The sequence below is a fragment of the Pimephales promelas genome, chromosome 17 (assembly GCF_988280905.1).
Source record: "Pimephales promelas chromosome 17, fPimPro1.hap1.1, whole genome shotgun sequence".
Lineage (NCBI taxonomy): Eukaryota > Metazoa > Chordata > Actinopteri > Cypriniformes > Leuciscidae > Pimephales > Pimephales promelas.
The window spans coordinates 31,249,417-31,266,426 of record NC_142785.1 but is presented as its reverse complement, the minus strand read 5'-3'; the positions used below and the strand labels follow the sequence as shown (position 1 = coordinate 31,266,426).

At 36.4% G+C, this 17,010-nt stretch overlaps 2 protein-coding genes across 5 annotated transcripts in view; one reads left to right on the top strand and one right to left on the bottom strand.

The window, feature by feature from the left end:
• Window positions 1-150: 150 nt before the first annotated feature.
• On the bottom strand, window positions 151-3,183 carry clrn3 (clarin 3). Its single transcript, XM_039665368.2, has 3 exons — window positions 2,854-3,183; window positions 1,712-1,897; window positions 151-520 (listed from the first exon to the last, which is right to left on the bottom strand). Exons 1-3 carry the CDS (start codon window positions 3,086-3,088, stop codon window positions 246-248), a joined length of 696 nt encoding a protein of 231 aa, XP_039521302.2. The 5' UTR covers window positions 3,089-3,183; the 3' UTR covers window positions 151-245.
• Window positions 3,184-4,388: 1,205 nt separating this feature from the next.
• The window catches only part of ptprea (protein tyrosine phosphatase receptor type Ea), an 85,986-nt gene continuing 73,364 nt past the window's right edge, over window positions 4,389-17,010 (top strand). For 2 of the 4 annotated variants that reach the window (XM_089122364.1, XM_089122362.1), the window contains exon 1: window positions 4,389-4,544. The gene's annotated coding sequence lies outside the window, so the exon portion shown is untranslated. Of the gene's footprint in view, window positions 4,545-8,855; window positions 8,874-17,010 lie in introns of those variants that run through there. The other 2 variants (XM_039665364.2, XM_089122363.1) reach the window with 2 other exon arrangements.

The window sequence follows — 17,010 nt, the reverse complement described above, 5'->3', positions numbered from 1 at the left end:
GACCATGAACTGTTTGGACCCCATTGAAGTTCATTATATGGAGAAAATTCTGGAATGTTTTCATCAAAATCCTTAATTTCTTTTCGACTGAAGAATGAAAGACGTGGACATCTTGGATGACGTGGCGGTGAGTAAATTATCAGCAAAAGTTTTTTTTTTTTTAAAGTGAACTATTCCTTTAACGTTATAGTAATCGTTTTTGGTGTGAACGAGTCTTGAAACAGATTTTTTGCTGTGTTTCGGCTTTAGTACATCATGATCTCTTTGGGCGCATCCTCCGTGGGTTTCTCCTGCTCTTTGCGGCGTGTGTATGCGGCGTGGACGTACAGAAACACCATGAGGATGGAGATCATATTGAAGCAGATGTACGGTATCAGAAGGAAAAACCCCACCTTTAGGTTAATTTTTACATCTTTCAACACCACATCGGGGGCACCACCAGCTCTCACCAGCGTCTCGAACATCTGGCCAGCGTAGGTGTTCGCCACATACAGAATCAGCGCCAAGCTGGCCACACATACTAGACAAGAGAAAAGACACATACAGGTCTTGAAACCACTTTAATTAACTGTCACCGTCCCACAGGTGGGACGTTTGCCACTATATTTTTAAAACAATAATATCTTAGTAAATACCTTAAATAATATTGACAAACTATATATCATTTGAAAGCTTACAATCTCTAGTTTCCATATTTGGTGACTGATTTTCAAAATATATTACAGAGGAGCCATAATTTATCAATATAAAACAAGAATATTTTCATACTCATAAGGCGTGTTCAGACCTTTATTTTAAAATAGCAGTAAACATGAAAAATCATGAAAAAATGGTAGATACCTCAGTTTGTTTTCATGCCAAAAGTTCAAAAGATAGAATCCATTCAATTATTTTGGAAAAAAAGGTCTGAAAAGTTTGAAATATCAAGAAAAAAATAATAAATTCACCATTTGTGACGTGGCAGCTAGCTATGACTTACATGCGTGTTCTGTGTATGTGTTTCTTAGAGGTTCAATTCATATCAAAATCTGCCAAACTTCCCATACTACTTCTGAATAGGATCTCTACTTCAGAAATTGTATGAAAATTGTGAAAATAATGGTTCATATCACTCAAAACAGGAATGGAAATGCAGGCGCCCTTATATGGGCAGTAATGGAGTCTGATTGTGCCCTAGTGAAAAAGTTTGGTACTGCGCTCAAACAAAATTTTACTGAAAGCTTATTTTTTGAGATATCAACCTAAAATTTGAAACACAACTTGTTCAGATTTTTGGCTTTGATCTTTCTGCCATTTTAGAGTAGCCCAGGTTTTGAAAATATATATTTTATGTAAAATATGAATAATTAATATTTTTACATTGTACATTTCCATAAACTCAAACTTCTATAACTTTTTTTCTGTTTCACTTTCTTAATTTATTTCACTTCTACAAAAATCTGCCAAATGTCTTCTTTAAAACAAGACCAATCATATGTCTATATTCCAAAGCATTCTTGAATTACAACCATTTAAGTTCGAAATGTGCATTTTCATGTCTATTCAAAAAAGAGGGGGTGACAGTTAACAGGTTAAGTATCATTTAAACCAATTGTTTTAGACATTTAATCATTTTAAAAGTGCTGTAACGTCAATTGAAGAGTTGATTCTGCACTATTTACACTAGATACAAGCAAATTCTTGGTTTGTGATAGTGTGTATGTTTTCTCACCACTAAGTCCACTGCATGTGTATACCCCTATCGGTCCCATGTAGGTCTGATATGGGTTACTGAAGCTGTTATAGAGTGAGACCAGAATACTGCCTAAAGACCCCACAAGAGCCAGAGCCAACAGGATCACAACCAGTGCGTGCAGAATAACCGGAGCTCCTGCTTCTTTCCCCAGACGATCAAACACTAAGAGAAACACAAAAAGACTATTCTATTGGAGAATAAGAATGCACTAAACATTGATTTGAAATAGAATTTGTAAAATTCTAAAATTGTAGAATTTGACATTTTTTTTTAAAATAATCCTGTAAAAAAACGGTAAACTACCAGCATCATACTGTAACTATACCCTGTGTTACTGTTTTTGTGTCAGAGCATACAGCTGTTAAAGGGAAACTCCACTTTTTTTTGGAAATAGGCTCATTTTACAACTCCCCCGGAGTTAAACAGTTGAGTTTTACTGTTTTCGAATCCATTCAGCCGATTTTCTGATATTTAGAAGAATATCAGTAACCAGACAGTTTCTGGTCTCATTGACTTCCATAGTATATTTTTTTTCTACTATGGAAGTCAATGAGAGCAGAAACTGTCTGGTTAGTGATATTCTTCTAAATATCAGAAAATTCGGTGAATGGATTCGAAAACGGTAAAACTCAACTGTTTGAGTTGTAAAATGAGTCCACTTCCAAAAAAAAGTGGAGTAAAATCCCTTTAAATTAAAGTTTTATACTGTAGCTGACAATACGGTATTTAGCTGTTAATTTCAAAACAGTAAAACAGTAACACACCGTATTTTTACGGTATAATGGCAACCACAGCTGCCAGTAGTTTACCATTTTTTTTTACAGGATTATTTTTTACAAGACGAACTCCAGTTAGTTTAAAATTCTCATGTGATTTATATGGAATTGCAGTTCTAATTCCCGAAAATTCCAAAGGTCGTCTTAGTCCATAATTTTGAATCTGCAAGCTTTTTTTTATTATTTTTTTTGTGTAAAATATACATATATCAATCTCATTTACTTGAGCTTAATTTGTTTATATTGCTTTTATCTTATATGACATAAGTTTACACTTGAAAATAGAAGAGAAAAAAAAAATCAGCATGCACACAGTCAACTGAAGCCTTATTTGATGCTCACCAGGCACTTTGTCTCCAAGTTTGGAAATCCTGGGGCAGTTGATTTTGTTTTCTGTGCCGTTGAAAAGACCAATTTCGAGACTGGAGGATCCATTGAATGCTTCATTTTTGCTCGGTGCGCAGGACATTTCGGCTGAGGCCCAATCCGCCGACATCCCATAACCCAATATACACACTCCAGCTGCACATATTATAGAACTTGACAAGAAATGCAGTAGTTTCTCCACTGACGGCATTGTAACTTTGGTCCTTTTTTCAAAGTCCTTGGCTCAGAATTTGTTTGTCAAGCAGACCCTTTGATTCCTGACGCTTTGTGGCTGGGAAATGGGAGAACTTGGGATGAGGTGAGGTGTTGTTGGGTAATAAATGGTGCTGTATAGGTTGCACTTTGCTTCACAGATCTGAAACCAGTAGCCAGGTTTTTCCTTAATGGCAAAGGTTTGGAGTAAGGTGGGGAGAGCTGATCACAGATAAGCTCATAATGAAGCTCATCACGAGGAGGGCAATCAAGTCGTAAAGTAATCGTCTGTCACGGACTCCTGCTCGTGTTGTCATGGCATTTATATTGGAGTTAACAATATCATAAAGAGAGTGACGTGGGTTTAATCAGAAAGAAAAGATCTAGAAATCATTCTCTGACAGTACAGAAGTCCTGCTTGTGTAAGAGCCATCGTTTAGGACCCTTACAATTTATCACAGGACACCGGGATGGTCTGGGGTGCAACATTTATGATCCTTACAGTAATAGTTAATATGACAGTAGCAGTGATATTCATACATATAGAGAACAATATTATCATTGTTTTTAAATAAAAATACCTTGTAAATGTTTCAATACTGTATTTAAAGATGATTTTGTTGGCTGGTGAAAATAACAGTAAAAAAAGGAAGAGATATGATATTAAATGCTACACATCCTCATCAGGTAAGTAAACATGTTTATTTTATATAAATGTGTGTATTTCCTGATTTCTATATTTAGATTTACTGTGATGCCTTGTCCAAAGTCCATGTGATATCATATCACCATGGTTATTAAAACACACCCACATATAAAACACGCACACACATGCAAGCAGTGATAGTAGGATCAGAAAATGTGTGGAATACAGATATATTATATACCATAACAATACACAACCTATAAAATAAAATAAAAGCATAGAAAATAATTACACTTTTAACCAGCAGATGGCGCCTGTTTTTGAGTCAATCTGAGAAAGAGCATCGATTAAAATGATGCATAAATTAGATTAACCATTAGGCTTGTTTATGTTTTAATCATTTTATTTAATGATTCTACTTTAAATAAATTGCCTTTGTTCAGTTTTTGAGGTGCTGATAATGGTGTGTATATATAAAGTTCAAGAAAGAAATTCAGCATTTTGAGCCACTGCGCGCCCCCTAGAGGAAGAACACATATCTGCCATAGGAAGGAAACACCAGCATTTGATTGTCAGGCTGAGGCACATTTGATTTGGTCGCTAGGCGGCTCTGAGCACACGGAGAACTCCTGAGAAGCGGGTGAACCCCTGACAGAGGAGTAAATCTGCAGATCAACACAAATCCTCCTGTTTTCTCAAGCAGCAGCAGTCCGCTTTCACCCAGCCGCCCGGCGCGTACTGCGCTCCCCATTGCCGGATCATAATCACCCGTGCGCTTCAACAAACTGCCTTCGTGTTGGACTTTACGGTAAGAGGGGTATTTAATCTGAATCTAACGGCTTTAACGTTACTGTTAAATTTGGTACATGTGTAGGAATGTTGTTTTTCAGTAAGCTACGCTGGAGCGCGTAAAGGAACTGTGCGCTCCGGTGCGTTTGATAGCTACACACCCATAAATACTCGCATGCAGCAAGCACTTGAGATTGTTTTTTCTTTCTCTAACGTGCTTTGCTGTTAATCTTTATTCATGCATGGTCCATAATGCTCATGATCAACAGAGGATCTCGGGTGATGATGGAGCGCGTTGGTTGTGTTGGGATCCCGAGTGATCTGTAGGCTAGGTTTCTTCGTAATGTGGGTTAGTGGAACAAGCTGTGGGCAAGGAATGAGACGGGAGTTTTCGGAAAGGCTCTTTGGGACTCACTATTCACTTCCACCAATGCAGATCTGCAAAGTGAGCACGCGGAGGAGAGGAGAGGAATGTCATGCAGGAGCGTAGGTGTCTTTTACAGTAAAGGCACAACCAGAGAAAAAAGTAGAACTAGGTTAACATCATCATCTTCATCAGACCTTATTGCAGACTCAAAGTCCAAATTAAAAAAACAAAAGAAACAAAAAAACAAAGAAAATCAATCGGTTGCAAAAATACAATAATACCAGTGTCTCCACAATTTGAACAACATACACTCTAAAAAATGCTGGGTTGTTTTAACCCAATTTTGGGTCAAATATGGACAAACCCGAAATGTTGGGTTAAAAATGTAATGTAAAAATTTAACCCAACGGCTGGGTTAGTCCATATTTGACCCAAAGTTGGGTTAAAACAACCCAGCATTTTTTAGAGTGTATACAGTTATATTTCATAAGCCCACAATAATATAATTTTGGAGACATTTAGCCAGCAGATACATGCATTTATGTATAAGATTTCGTAACACAGCTTTAAAAGTGTTCAATCATGCATTCTCATACATCTCACTTGCACAATAGGTCTCCTTAACAGGTTCTCATTGCATCTTTAGCTATTTAAAGCCTCTGTAAACTCGCTGTTTTATAATTTAAGCACATATGAGAAGTATAAAGTGGTGTACTGTACAATATGCTTTAAACAGTTTCATCTGAACAAGAACTAAACTAAACGTGCGTAAAAGTATGTTAGCTTGCATAAACATCATACAAACGCAGCTTTTAAATATTCCCATCGTCTGTCATGTTTTCAGTAATAAAATGTCCAAGATGGATACGATCACATACGGATTCAGAGTTAGATACAGTCAGCACAGAATCTGTTGTTGTTGAGATGTGCATGTTGTTCAAATTTTAAGATAAGTATTCACTGACTCATTTACATCATGACTGTGTGTTTTAGGGACAGACATCTCGCCTCCTCTTTTAATCAGTGGTGGGCCAGCAAGGCCTTCTCTGCTGGCCTAAACACTATCAAAATCACTGGCTTGAGCTTTAATATAGTTTTTTCCATTAAATTATTTGGTTTTAAAACAAATGTATATTGCGTCCCTGGCAAAGTAAATGGCTAATATAATATAAAACAATAGTCAAAGGCAAACCTACTCATGCATGAGTAAAATAGCATGTTATGGATGCAGTTTAAAATATTTTTTACTCATTGAGGCAACAATCACTGATAATAAACTCGAATCAAGAGAGTGTATGTACTGTAATTTCCTCAAAGATAAAGGCACTTTCTGTCAACCTGTGCTATTTTTGTGGATCGATTTATTCAAGTATAAAATAGAAAGTCTAACAGTTGTTTGAGTCCTCCTGAAGTAGTTCGGATCTGTTTATGTCTCAGTTGTTTAAAGTATTAATCTGGGTCAAATACAATTCGAACTCTATTTTCAGGATTTGGAAGTCTAAAAGGGAAAAAGTACAATAGATTGAAGCCATTTTTTTGTTTGCTTTTACAAAATGAATCAGAAGTATTGTTGGTGGTCATCTACTGGATGCTATAGATGATGTCACTTATTTTTAACCTAGAATATAAAAAGTTGCACTGTACCAGTGGTTTCATTTTGTAAGAGAAATCTCAAAATACATTTTTGCTTTCATAGTTGAAAACATTTCCTCTGTGTTTGGGGTTACGGAGCATCCGTCTTTACTGTAGTAGTGCCCTGCGTTCTCATTGGGGTTATTGCGTTTAATATTCTCTTTTAAGCAGTTTTAGTTTTTGCTTGTGGGTAACAGTGGGAGCTAATTGGTCCAAAGCCGTTGCAGTTTAGTGGATGAAACGGATTATTTGTTGGGCGCTCATTAGATCTGTCAGGGTCAGAAGAAAGGCCTGCTGCTTTGTGTAAAGTGTGCAAAGCAAAACGATCAGGAGGAACAGAAATAAAGGCTCATTAGCAGGATTGAAGTTTGTTTGCTTTTGTAATTGAGAGAATTACGCTGTCTAAATGAAGTTAAAGGGAATCACGTTCTCCAGCTGGATTTATGGCAGTGGCAATTTCTCTTTAAAATTCTTATTTAATGAGAGCATCTAGGATATAAAGTGCTTCTTGACTTTGTTAGCCCTGTGTGCTCTGCGTTTGTGTCCTGACGCACAGGATCCAGCACATTGTTTGGGCATGTATTCATTTACTGGAACGCTTGGCTATTCTCGTGTGTTCAAATGCAGGAAAGTGAAGAAAGGCAGACAGGCAACATCCTGCAGGCAAACCCAGAACCTCACACTCTCTCTTTTTACATCTGTCTCTCTTGTCTGGTCATTTGCCATTATTTGTTTAAAATTATACAAATGTCCATTTTGATCTCTGTAGTTCCTTGAAGCACTGACATGATTTTGTTTCTGTAAAATACTGTACTCTTAAGTTGTACTGTTAAGTCATGAAGACTTATTTTATATATTATATAAGTTTGGAACAAATTACACAATTTGACCAAGGTTTTGAATATTTTTAGCAGTTAGTAGCGCTGTCAAACTAACACAAAAGTTTGTGTTTTTATTTGGGCTGTCAAACGATTAATCGCGATTAATCGCATCCAAAATAAAAGTTACATAATATATCATATATGTGGGTGCACTGGGTATAATTATTTAATATATATAAATACACTCACATGCTTGTATATATTTAAGAAATATTTCCATGTACATCCTGTATATCTATGATTTATATATATATAAAAAAATATATATTTTATATATAAATATTATTTTTTTCTTAAATATATATGCGCATGTGTGTATTTATATATATATATATATATACAAAATAATTATACACAGTGCACCCACATATATTATGTAAACACAAACTTTTATTTTTGATGCGATTAATTGCGATTAATCGTTTGACAGCCCTAGTTTATATAATTGTTTATATGTGTGCACTTACAAACTTTTATGTTAGATGTGATTAATCGATTTGACCGCACTGATTTTAAGTTTTCTTTGTAGTTACCACGGTGTTCAAGATGATTTTCAGGTCGTTGTTTGGGTACTCTGAGTGGTTGCTAGTGTGTTTGACTGGTTGCTAAGGTGTTGCTAGGTGGTACTATAGGGCGTTTTGAGTGTTTAATTAAAAAAATGCCCACCAACCAAGTCTATGACATTCTGGTCTCAAAGTCTAAAAGTAAATAATTTGACGTATTATTCATGACTGAAGCTCAGGAATCGTGTCAAAGTTTAATCCTTAGCGTCAAGTGTTAGTTTAAATACCTAACCCTACCCTAACTACACTCTTAGAAAAAATGGTTCTATTTAGAACCAGAAATGGTTCCATCCCCCGCTTCGTATATGGAACTCCAAAATGGTTCTATATAGAAAAAGGTTCTATTGGCCAAGTATGGAACCCCAGGGTTCTATATAGAACCCAGAGGAACCCTTTTTTTAAGAGTGTATAGAACCTTTTAGGGGTTCCAAATACGTAGCACTGATAGAACCTTTTAAGGTTCTATATAGAACCTTTTCTTCTAAGAGTGTAAGAAAACAATGAACAATAGTGATATGACAGATAGCTAGTAATTTATTGTGAATTTGCAGTGAAAGTTGAACTCAATCAACCTCTTCTGGTAGACACATGTGGTGCCCACCCACTCCTGACACTAGAAAGAGCTTCAGGAAGTGGTTTTAATGGGTTTACGGAGGAGTGTGAGGAGGAGTGTGTGTTTGACAGGGTGTGGCAGCATCTGCTGAACGGCCCTTGGGTTGCGTTCAACACGTGCTTGAGTACGGGATTCCTGTTACTCAGCTGTGCAAACACGACCTCACGGGTCTACCTGCTGCTCGCTTGTGTTGCACACGTCCCTCACCGGAGCCTGTCCTGACTCGCAAGCGGATAAACGCACGTCTCCGAAGATTCTTGGAATCCAGGATGAAATTCTTGGAATTTTTGAGGTGTGAGTTAAGCGGTTAGTGGGTTACTATGTAAATCTATGTTGACTGGTTTGTCTTTGTACTGTTATTATGGCGGGAGGCTGCGACCTGTCTGTCTGAAGTCTTTGAGAACCGGTGTTTGGCTGTGAACGCACATGGGATGTCCCTGAGGACTTTTCATTTTTCCATCAACTGACTTAACGAAGGTTCATTTAGGGCTGTGAAACGATTAATCGCGATTAATCGCATCCAAAATAAAAGTTTGTGTTTACATAATATATGTGTAGTGTATATGATTATTTTTTATATATAAATACACACACATGCATGTATATATTTTAAGAAAAATGTGTTTAATATATCAAATATTTATGTATAATATTAATTTTGTATAAATATTTATAAAGTATATGCATGCAAATATTTCTTAAATATATACGGGCATGTGTGTGTTTATATATACAAAATAATTATTCACACTACACACACATACTCGTATATATTTAAGAAATATTTGCATGCATATACTTTATAAATATTTATATTTATGTATAATATTAATTTTGTATAAATATTTATAAAGTATATGCATGCAAATATTTCTTAAATATATACGCGCATGCGTGTGTTTATATATACAAAATAATTATTCACACTACACACACATATACAATGTAAACACAAACTTTTATTTTGGGTGCGATTAATCGTTTCACAGCCCTAGGTTCATTTATGGTTAATTCGTTGACTTTCAGTTTTGTTATTCATTCAGGTTTCAGCTTTCTCAAATGTTTCTCCTTAAATTACTCACGGGAAGTTATTTTAATTAAAATCATATGCAAAAAAGACAACTGTTGACAAAAATTAAGAAGATATAAAATGAATGTGGGAAGCTCATTTGGTCTTGGAAGAATTTGATGAAAAATTTTTGAGTTTATATTGATATTCTGACTTTTGATTGCAGACTTATATTTGGCCAATTGGAGTTTGAGACATCCTTGATTCTCTGTAGGAAAAAGATGAGAATGAGTGTGTTTACATGCACACTCATAATGCAATTTAAGTTTAAACTTTACCTCATGTATACACAATACTTTGATCAAATGAATGCGCTTAAGCTCATAATCGTAGTAACCATAATTGCATCAAACTATGAGATTACTCGGAATAAACAGGCTTGTGAACGCCTTAATCACACCATTACCGCTCTGACCGAAGCGCGCATGTGCTTGGATGTACACACCACCGATGCTGTGTGTTGAACTCTGACATTATTCTGAAGTATTCCCTCCAGTCCGAATCTCTGAACTCTCAACACGACTCAATTTATCTTCATCCAGAGACGATGCGAAGAACACGACATTGCTATGCTCATCATGGCGCAGAGTAACAATATGTGCATACAAATGTGTTTTGCTTTTGATGGATATGGATTAAAACAGTGGTCAGTAACACTGTGTGTGAGCTCATAATTTGTGCTATGCATTGAGGTGGAAGTGGGGGTAAAAATAAGCACAATTCTTAGCAAATAATCAGAATAATGAAAATTGCATGTAAACGACAATGAAGTTCTTGTGCCGTAGAATCTTTTTACGATTAAGTCCTTACTCTGAAAAATCACATTATTGGTTTAGGTGTCTTTTTTCTTGAGCAGAAGACATGCACACTCATTGATGTCTAGGAGAAACAACTGAGATGTTAAAGAGATCTCAGTTCTCTCTCATGGCATTGTTTCAGGGTTGAACAGGAAGAGACGTGTGATTCTCTTGGGTTGTGTCTGGTGGAGAGATGAATGGACAGGAAGCAGATCTGAATTGAATTTAAGCTGTCTGGGGAAGAGTCAATGATGTCATATCATTAACAGTTGCCCTGAAATATGCATTTCCCAGCACAAATATATCTTCACCCTTTTACTACTCAATTACTCTGTGCACCCCGACAAAATGGCTTGAGTTGATTATAGGGCTTTTAACAGTTAAAGGGACAGTTCACCTAAAAATGACTCGCCCTCATGTCGTTCCAAACCCGTTTATCTTCGGAAATACGCAACTTCCACTTTTGATATTTCAATAAGTTCATAAAGAGATTGTCAAACTAATGAGTCAATGTTGCATTTGTTGAAACAATGAACAAATTTTGACACGATTGCTTTATATTATGGACAGATTGAATTGAGGTTTTAATTCCCATAAACATTGATCAGCGAACATAAACAGAAGCTCAAGCGTACGTGCTTGACGCACGAGAGCAAACCTCATTGGTTCTTATTGAACTTATGTTTAGCATAACCGATGTATAACTAATGCATTTTTCTATATGTAAATAAAAGACTAAATTCAATCTGTTCATCATATAAAGTGATCATGCCACTTCATAAAATGTGGACTAAACTGCACAATTTCATAGGGATTAATTTCTTTATGAACTTTTTTTTTTAATATTAAATTGGTAGTTGCGTAGCTGTCAATGGAGGGACATAAATCTCTCAGATTTCAGTAAAAATATCTTAATTTGTCTTCCGAAAATGAATGAAAGCCTTACGGTTTTGGAACCCAATAAGGGTGAGTTACGATAACAGAATTTTCATTTTTTGATTGATCTAAATTCAATCTAAATTCAACCTAAATTTAATCTGTTCATCATATAAAGTGATCGTGCCACTTCATAAAATGTGGACTAAACTGCACAATTTTATAGGGATTAGTTTCTTTATGAACTTTTTTTTTTTAATATTAAATTGGTAGTTGCGTAGCTGTCAATGAAGGGACATAAATCTCTCAGATTTCATTAAAATATCTTAATTTGTCTTCCGAAAATGAATGAAAGCCTTACGGTTTTGGAACCCAATAAGGGTGAGTATATGATAACAGAATTTTCATTTTTTGATTGATCTAAATTCAATCTAAATTCAACCTAAATTCAATCTGTTAATCATATAAAGTGATCGTGCCACTTCATAAAATGTGGACTAAACTGCTCAATTTCATAGGGATTAGTTTCTTTAAGAACTTTTTTTAACATTAAATTGGTAGTTGCGTAGCTCATCAATGGAGGGACATAAATCTCTCAGATTTCAGATCTTAATTTGTCTTCCGAAGGTGAACGAAAGTCTTACGGTTTTGGAACCCAATAAGGATGAGTGAGTATACAGTATGATAACAGAATTTTCATTTTTTTTGGTTGATCTAACCTATTAAGCACAACCTGAAAATTGACCCAAAGCTCAAATTTTGTTGTAGATCATTAAAGCGTTACGCTGCCTCAGAAAGATATTATGGTCAGCTGCCTAAGCTTTCAGACAAAGCCAGTGTCTCTTGATCAATGCATCCTTCCTGAATAAAAGTATTGATTTCAATCACAAAAATATCTCATCGACCCAAACAAACTCAGTTTAAATGATATAGCAAAATCTGGCGGATACATTTCAGGCAAGACGTGGGATATACAGTAGGTTTGATATCTTCATGAATCCCAACAGGAAACAGTATCTCAGGCCTGAGACATTGACTTTTGCACAAGCAGATTTTAGAAAATGGTGATTTTGCACAGCTTTAAGTGTAGCCTTAATGTTTTATGTACTTTTGTCTTGTTGTAGCAATCTCTTTATATCCAAAACTAATTTCTCCTCAGGAAGACAACTTTGACTTTTGACATGTAACGTCTGTTTGTGAGTAGACAGAATCTCGCTGTGAGGATGATGACCGCTCTCTGAAGCCAAAGAGAGACAGAGCTGCAGGCTAGTCCACCTTTGAAATGTGATCGCAGGATGATCTCATGGCTTTGAAGAAGCTTCTGCTTCATTTGTGTGTGTCTGGCTGTACATATTTGCCCCAGTTCCTCTGAGAGTAGTATTTGGATGAGGGAGTGTGTGTGCGAGTGCATGAAGGGTGGAGTGCACTATGACATCTTCTCTCTAGTTATGTTTTTATATCCTGAGAACCGAAAGCAAATGTTACACTCCCCTCCCAGAGAGACTGTTGTTTTGGTGTCACCCCCACAGTTCACACCAGCCCATATGCTCACACACAGACCGGCAGTGTATGAAAATGCATGAGATTCCAGGGCAATAACACAATCTGGTGATGTGTAAATAACATTTTAGAGGAATAAACCTGATTCAAAGCAGCCCCTTGGCAGGTATAAAGCGAGCCTGTGAGGGTTGGGTATCGAGAATCGAGTATCGATTGGAACCGAGACTAACTTTTCGTTTTTCCCGGAATCGTTTCTAGTTTCGATATTCACAGTCCGCCGAGCGGAAGAAGAAACCGCTGAACAACACCAACGAAGAAGCGTCTACCGGAAGTGTCGGCATAACCGCGCGAGTCGAACATGAGTAGCTTACGTCGACGATCCAAAGTGTGGCTTCACTTTTCTAAAAATAACGAAATCTCGGCAAAATGAGGCAATATTTTTACAGAAGGAGTATTTCCTTCAGAAAGGATTATTTCCTTCAGAAAGGCCGTTGGTTAGCAAGGTTAGCTAAACTTTTTTGACCCTGCCTCTTAAAAGAATCGGAATCGAGAATCGTTAGGAACCGGAATCGAAACAAGGAATCGGAATCAGAATCGTTCAAATTCAAACGATACCCAACCCTACCTGTGAGGGATAGACTTACTGCGTTTTCAATGGCATCTGCTGTTAAAAGTTATAAAAAGCTCCTAATAACTTACACAGCTCAGGTTGTCTGGAGTTTTGTGTCTTCTGAAATATCTCGGGAAGATATTTTTGCTGTGTTTCGTCTGCAGAGCAATCCAGAAACGCATTAAATAACAGTGCAATCCACTGAAGAGATGCATGTCTATCCCTCACAGCCTCGCTTTCATTCCTGTTAAAAGTTAAAGATGGTGCTGTTGAGGTCTATAGTTCATCAAAAGTCAAAATTTACTTGCATGTCTCGTTCTAAACCCGTATGACCGGTACAAAAATAGAGATGTTTTGAAATGCGTCCAAATGGCTCTTTTTCCATTCAGCGGACATAAAAAAGCACCAAAAAATAAATAAATAAATAAAGGGAGTCTTGCACTCGTATCGCACTGATCAAAAGTTTGGAATAATTAATATTTATTACATTTTTTGAAAGAAGGCTGCATTTATTTAATCAAAAATAAAAAATAAAATTGTTTAAAATTAGTACAGTTTTAAATAACTTTTTTCCCGATTGGAATATATTCTAAATTGTAATTTATTCCTGTGACTAAAGCTGAATTTTCAGTCTTCAGTGTCACATGATACTTTAGAAATCGTTCTAAAATGCCCATTTGCTGCTATATACCGGTGTATGTATATATGTGTGTGTGTGTATATCTTTACATCTATTTTAAATCCACCAGAAAAGACATCTTTGAAGGTGTGCTTCATTGAATTTCTGCTGTCAGGAAATTGTGGATTAATCCGCTCATGTTCATCTGATACTGTAAGACAAATCCACCGCCTTCTGCGCCTCCAAGCCATAAAGAGACAACTCAGTGATGCTAAACATAAAGATTTGATGTCTTAATATAAATCATTCACTTGTGGGACGTTTTTGCTATACTTTGATGTGATTTCATTGCACTTTAACATCTAGCATACACTAATGCAGTTTGTGCCTGATTCTAACGTTAGAGCCGGTCACGGCCCTGCTTTTCACAGCAAGAAAGCGGCAGCTTAAATTAGAGCATTTTTTTTGTCTTTTTGTAGATTAGTCATGTACGTCAGGGTAGAGAGTCACAGACAACAAGCTGTTCGGAGTAAAGGCGCCTCTCCTGAACGGTTTAATTCCAGCCTCCTGGGTCTGAATAAATAATGGAGAAGTTTTTTGGCCCTCGGAGGAAGCGGGTTAGACGCGCCACCGCTGCTTTTAGCGTATTGTCACACAAGCACTGAGCTTCTAAAACTGGAGCTTTCACAGCGATACAAAGAAGTTTTGTTGAAGAGCATTGAGTGATACAGTTAACAAGGTCTTCTTGAAGACATGTGTGTTCAGTCAGATGTAGAGGGAAGGAGAGAGAGACATGTATCCTTAATACTTGCCCTTAGGGCATTTTTATGTGATGTATTACAATGACTGTGTTCATATCTACTCTAATAACTCACAGTTCAAAGGACAACTCTTTCTGTGTTTCGCCCTGTCAAAACCACTAAGAGCCCAAATGCCTCTGCTCTGACCTCAGGGCAAGTAAAAGCATCTTACATTTAACTCTTTTTTGAAGTCAACATGCATCAGAATAGACCCTGTTTGCTTTCTAAATCAGTGTTTCCGGTCGGTGTGTGCATTGTATGGTCTGCATGTTATTCCAGAAGAGAAATGGTTGTCTTGGAAAGCATTCATCAAACGGTTTACTTGTGCCACCTTTGACAACTTCCCCAGTAGCAGTAAATATATATAGATATAGGCTAGTTTACATTTTTTACTTTATTTTTCAGTTATTCTGGAAACCACACACTGTGTACGGGTCTGTACAAATCAAAACGCACACTGTAAACCTGAGTAAGTTGGCAAAACTCAAACAATTTGAGTACAACTCGACTTGAAATATTTGAGTAAGCTAATTCACATTTAAAGGAAAGCTGATTGGATTTTGGTTATCGGATTGGATCAAATTCAGATTCAAAAGGGAAAGAAGGAATCTGAAATCAGATCAGATCATGGAATCCAATCCTAGTTTTAATCTGGATCAAACCTTCAGTTTGTGTTGTTCAAAACTTGTCGGTGCATGGATTTGGATAACTTTGATCAAAAAAAAAAAAAACAGGATTATCCTGATCCCAACAGGGGGTAGGATTTCAAAGTGGATTTCAGGAAGAAAATGTAGTAAAACTTTAAAATTGGTCAAATAATACATTTGTATCATTTAGTGTATATTTATTTATGTTTTGCACTTGACTTGTGTAACCGTTGTAACAGTGATAAAGTAGACATAAGCTATTCAGTATAGTAAAGTAAAAATAAAATAAAAATGATCGTCCCCATTTGTGTTTTGTCTCAAAATAAGAAACACTTACAGTGACCCTATGCTCTTTACAGCTGGTAGCCCACATTGTGATATGTTGTCCCATTTAGAGCACTGGTAATCCGGATTTGGTAATCTTGAAAAGTGTGTATCTGGATCAGGGTGATCCAGTCCAATGTTGCTTTGAAAAACCGGCATAAAAGTACGACGGATTATCTGATCCTAGATAGGAAAAAATGGGATTTCCAAATCCGGATCATTTTGATCCAGATTAAATGTTTTGAAAAAACTGGCCCATAATTACCATATAATCTCAAATTAAAGGATTAGTTCACTTACATTTACTCACCCTTAAGTTGTTTTTGAATTTATTTCTTCTGCTAAACACAAAAGAAGATACCGTAGATGGACCCCATTGACTTACATAGTATTTAATTTTTTCCTACAATGGAAGTCAATAGGGTCTAGTTATTGACATTCTTCAAAATATTTTCCTTATAAAATAGAACGAAGTAAAATTAGTTGATGTTGACTTAACATGAAGCATGTATCATCGTGATATGCTTAGCAGATCATATTGCCATTCATTGTGAGTTGACTGTATTCATGAAAATAGTCCTCCAAGAGTAATGATATGATCAATAATGGACTGGCATTGACCTGATCAGCTTACTTTCTCAGTCTGTCTATGAAGTCAAGCTGTGTGTGTGTTCTGGCTTACTGTTACAGCCTTTAAACACTCAGTCATTTACATCATTGTCTGATTTCAGCAACTCTGTGTCCTCCCTGAAGTGCTGTCTGTCTCCTCTATTATGCTATTCATTACCATAATGGTTTCACTATCAGAAAAACAACTCGCCGTTAACTTGTAAAACCGTTTGTTGGATTGTGCCGTTAAATGGTGATCAGACCATTACGTTAATCAGTTTGGGATTAGTTTGCGGAATAGTTATTTTGGATGTAGGTAATGACTTGTTTCATGAGGCTTGTGACACCCGATCGGTTGTGCAGCTTCTTGAGTGTATTCAGCTTAATCTTTTATTGGCCAGACAGGCGATTAAGTGTTCAAAATACATATTGACAGAGGAATCCAGCAATATCTAGTGACTAAGAACATAGAAATGACCCAGAACTCCTTGGCCATTCCCAAAACTCGGATTTAGTCTGAATGACTGTCTGCAATTGCAATTACATCAGTGCACTTTTTTAATATATATATTAAAAAA

Coding starts and splice junctions, on each gene's coding strand:
- clrn3 (XM_039665368.2), bottom strand. CDS start 3,088: ATGCCGTCAGTGGAGAAACTACTGCATTTCTTGTCAAGTTCTATAATA. Junction 1,898..2,853: donor ACTTGGAGACAAAGTGCCTG/GTGAGCATCAAA, acceptor TGTTTCTCTTAG/TGTTTGATCGTCTGGGGAAA. Junction 521..1,711: donor CACATGCAGTGGACTTAGTG/GTGAGAAAACAT, acceptor TCTCTTGTCTAG/TATGTGTGGCCAGCTTGGCG.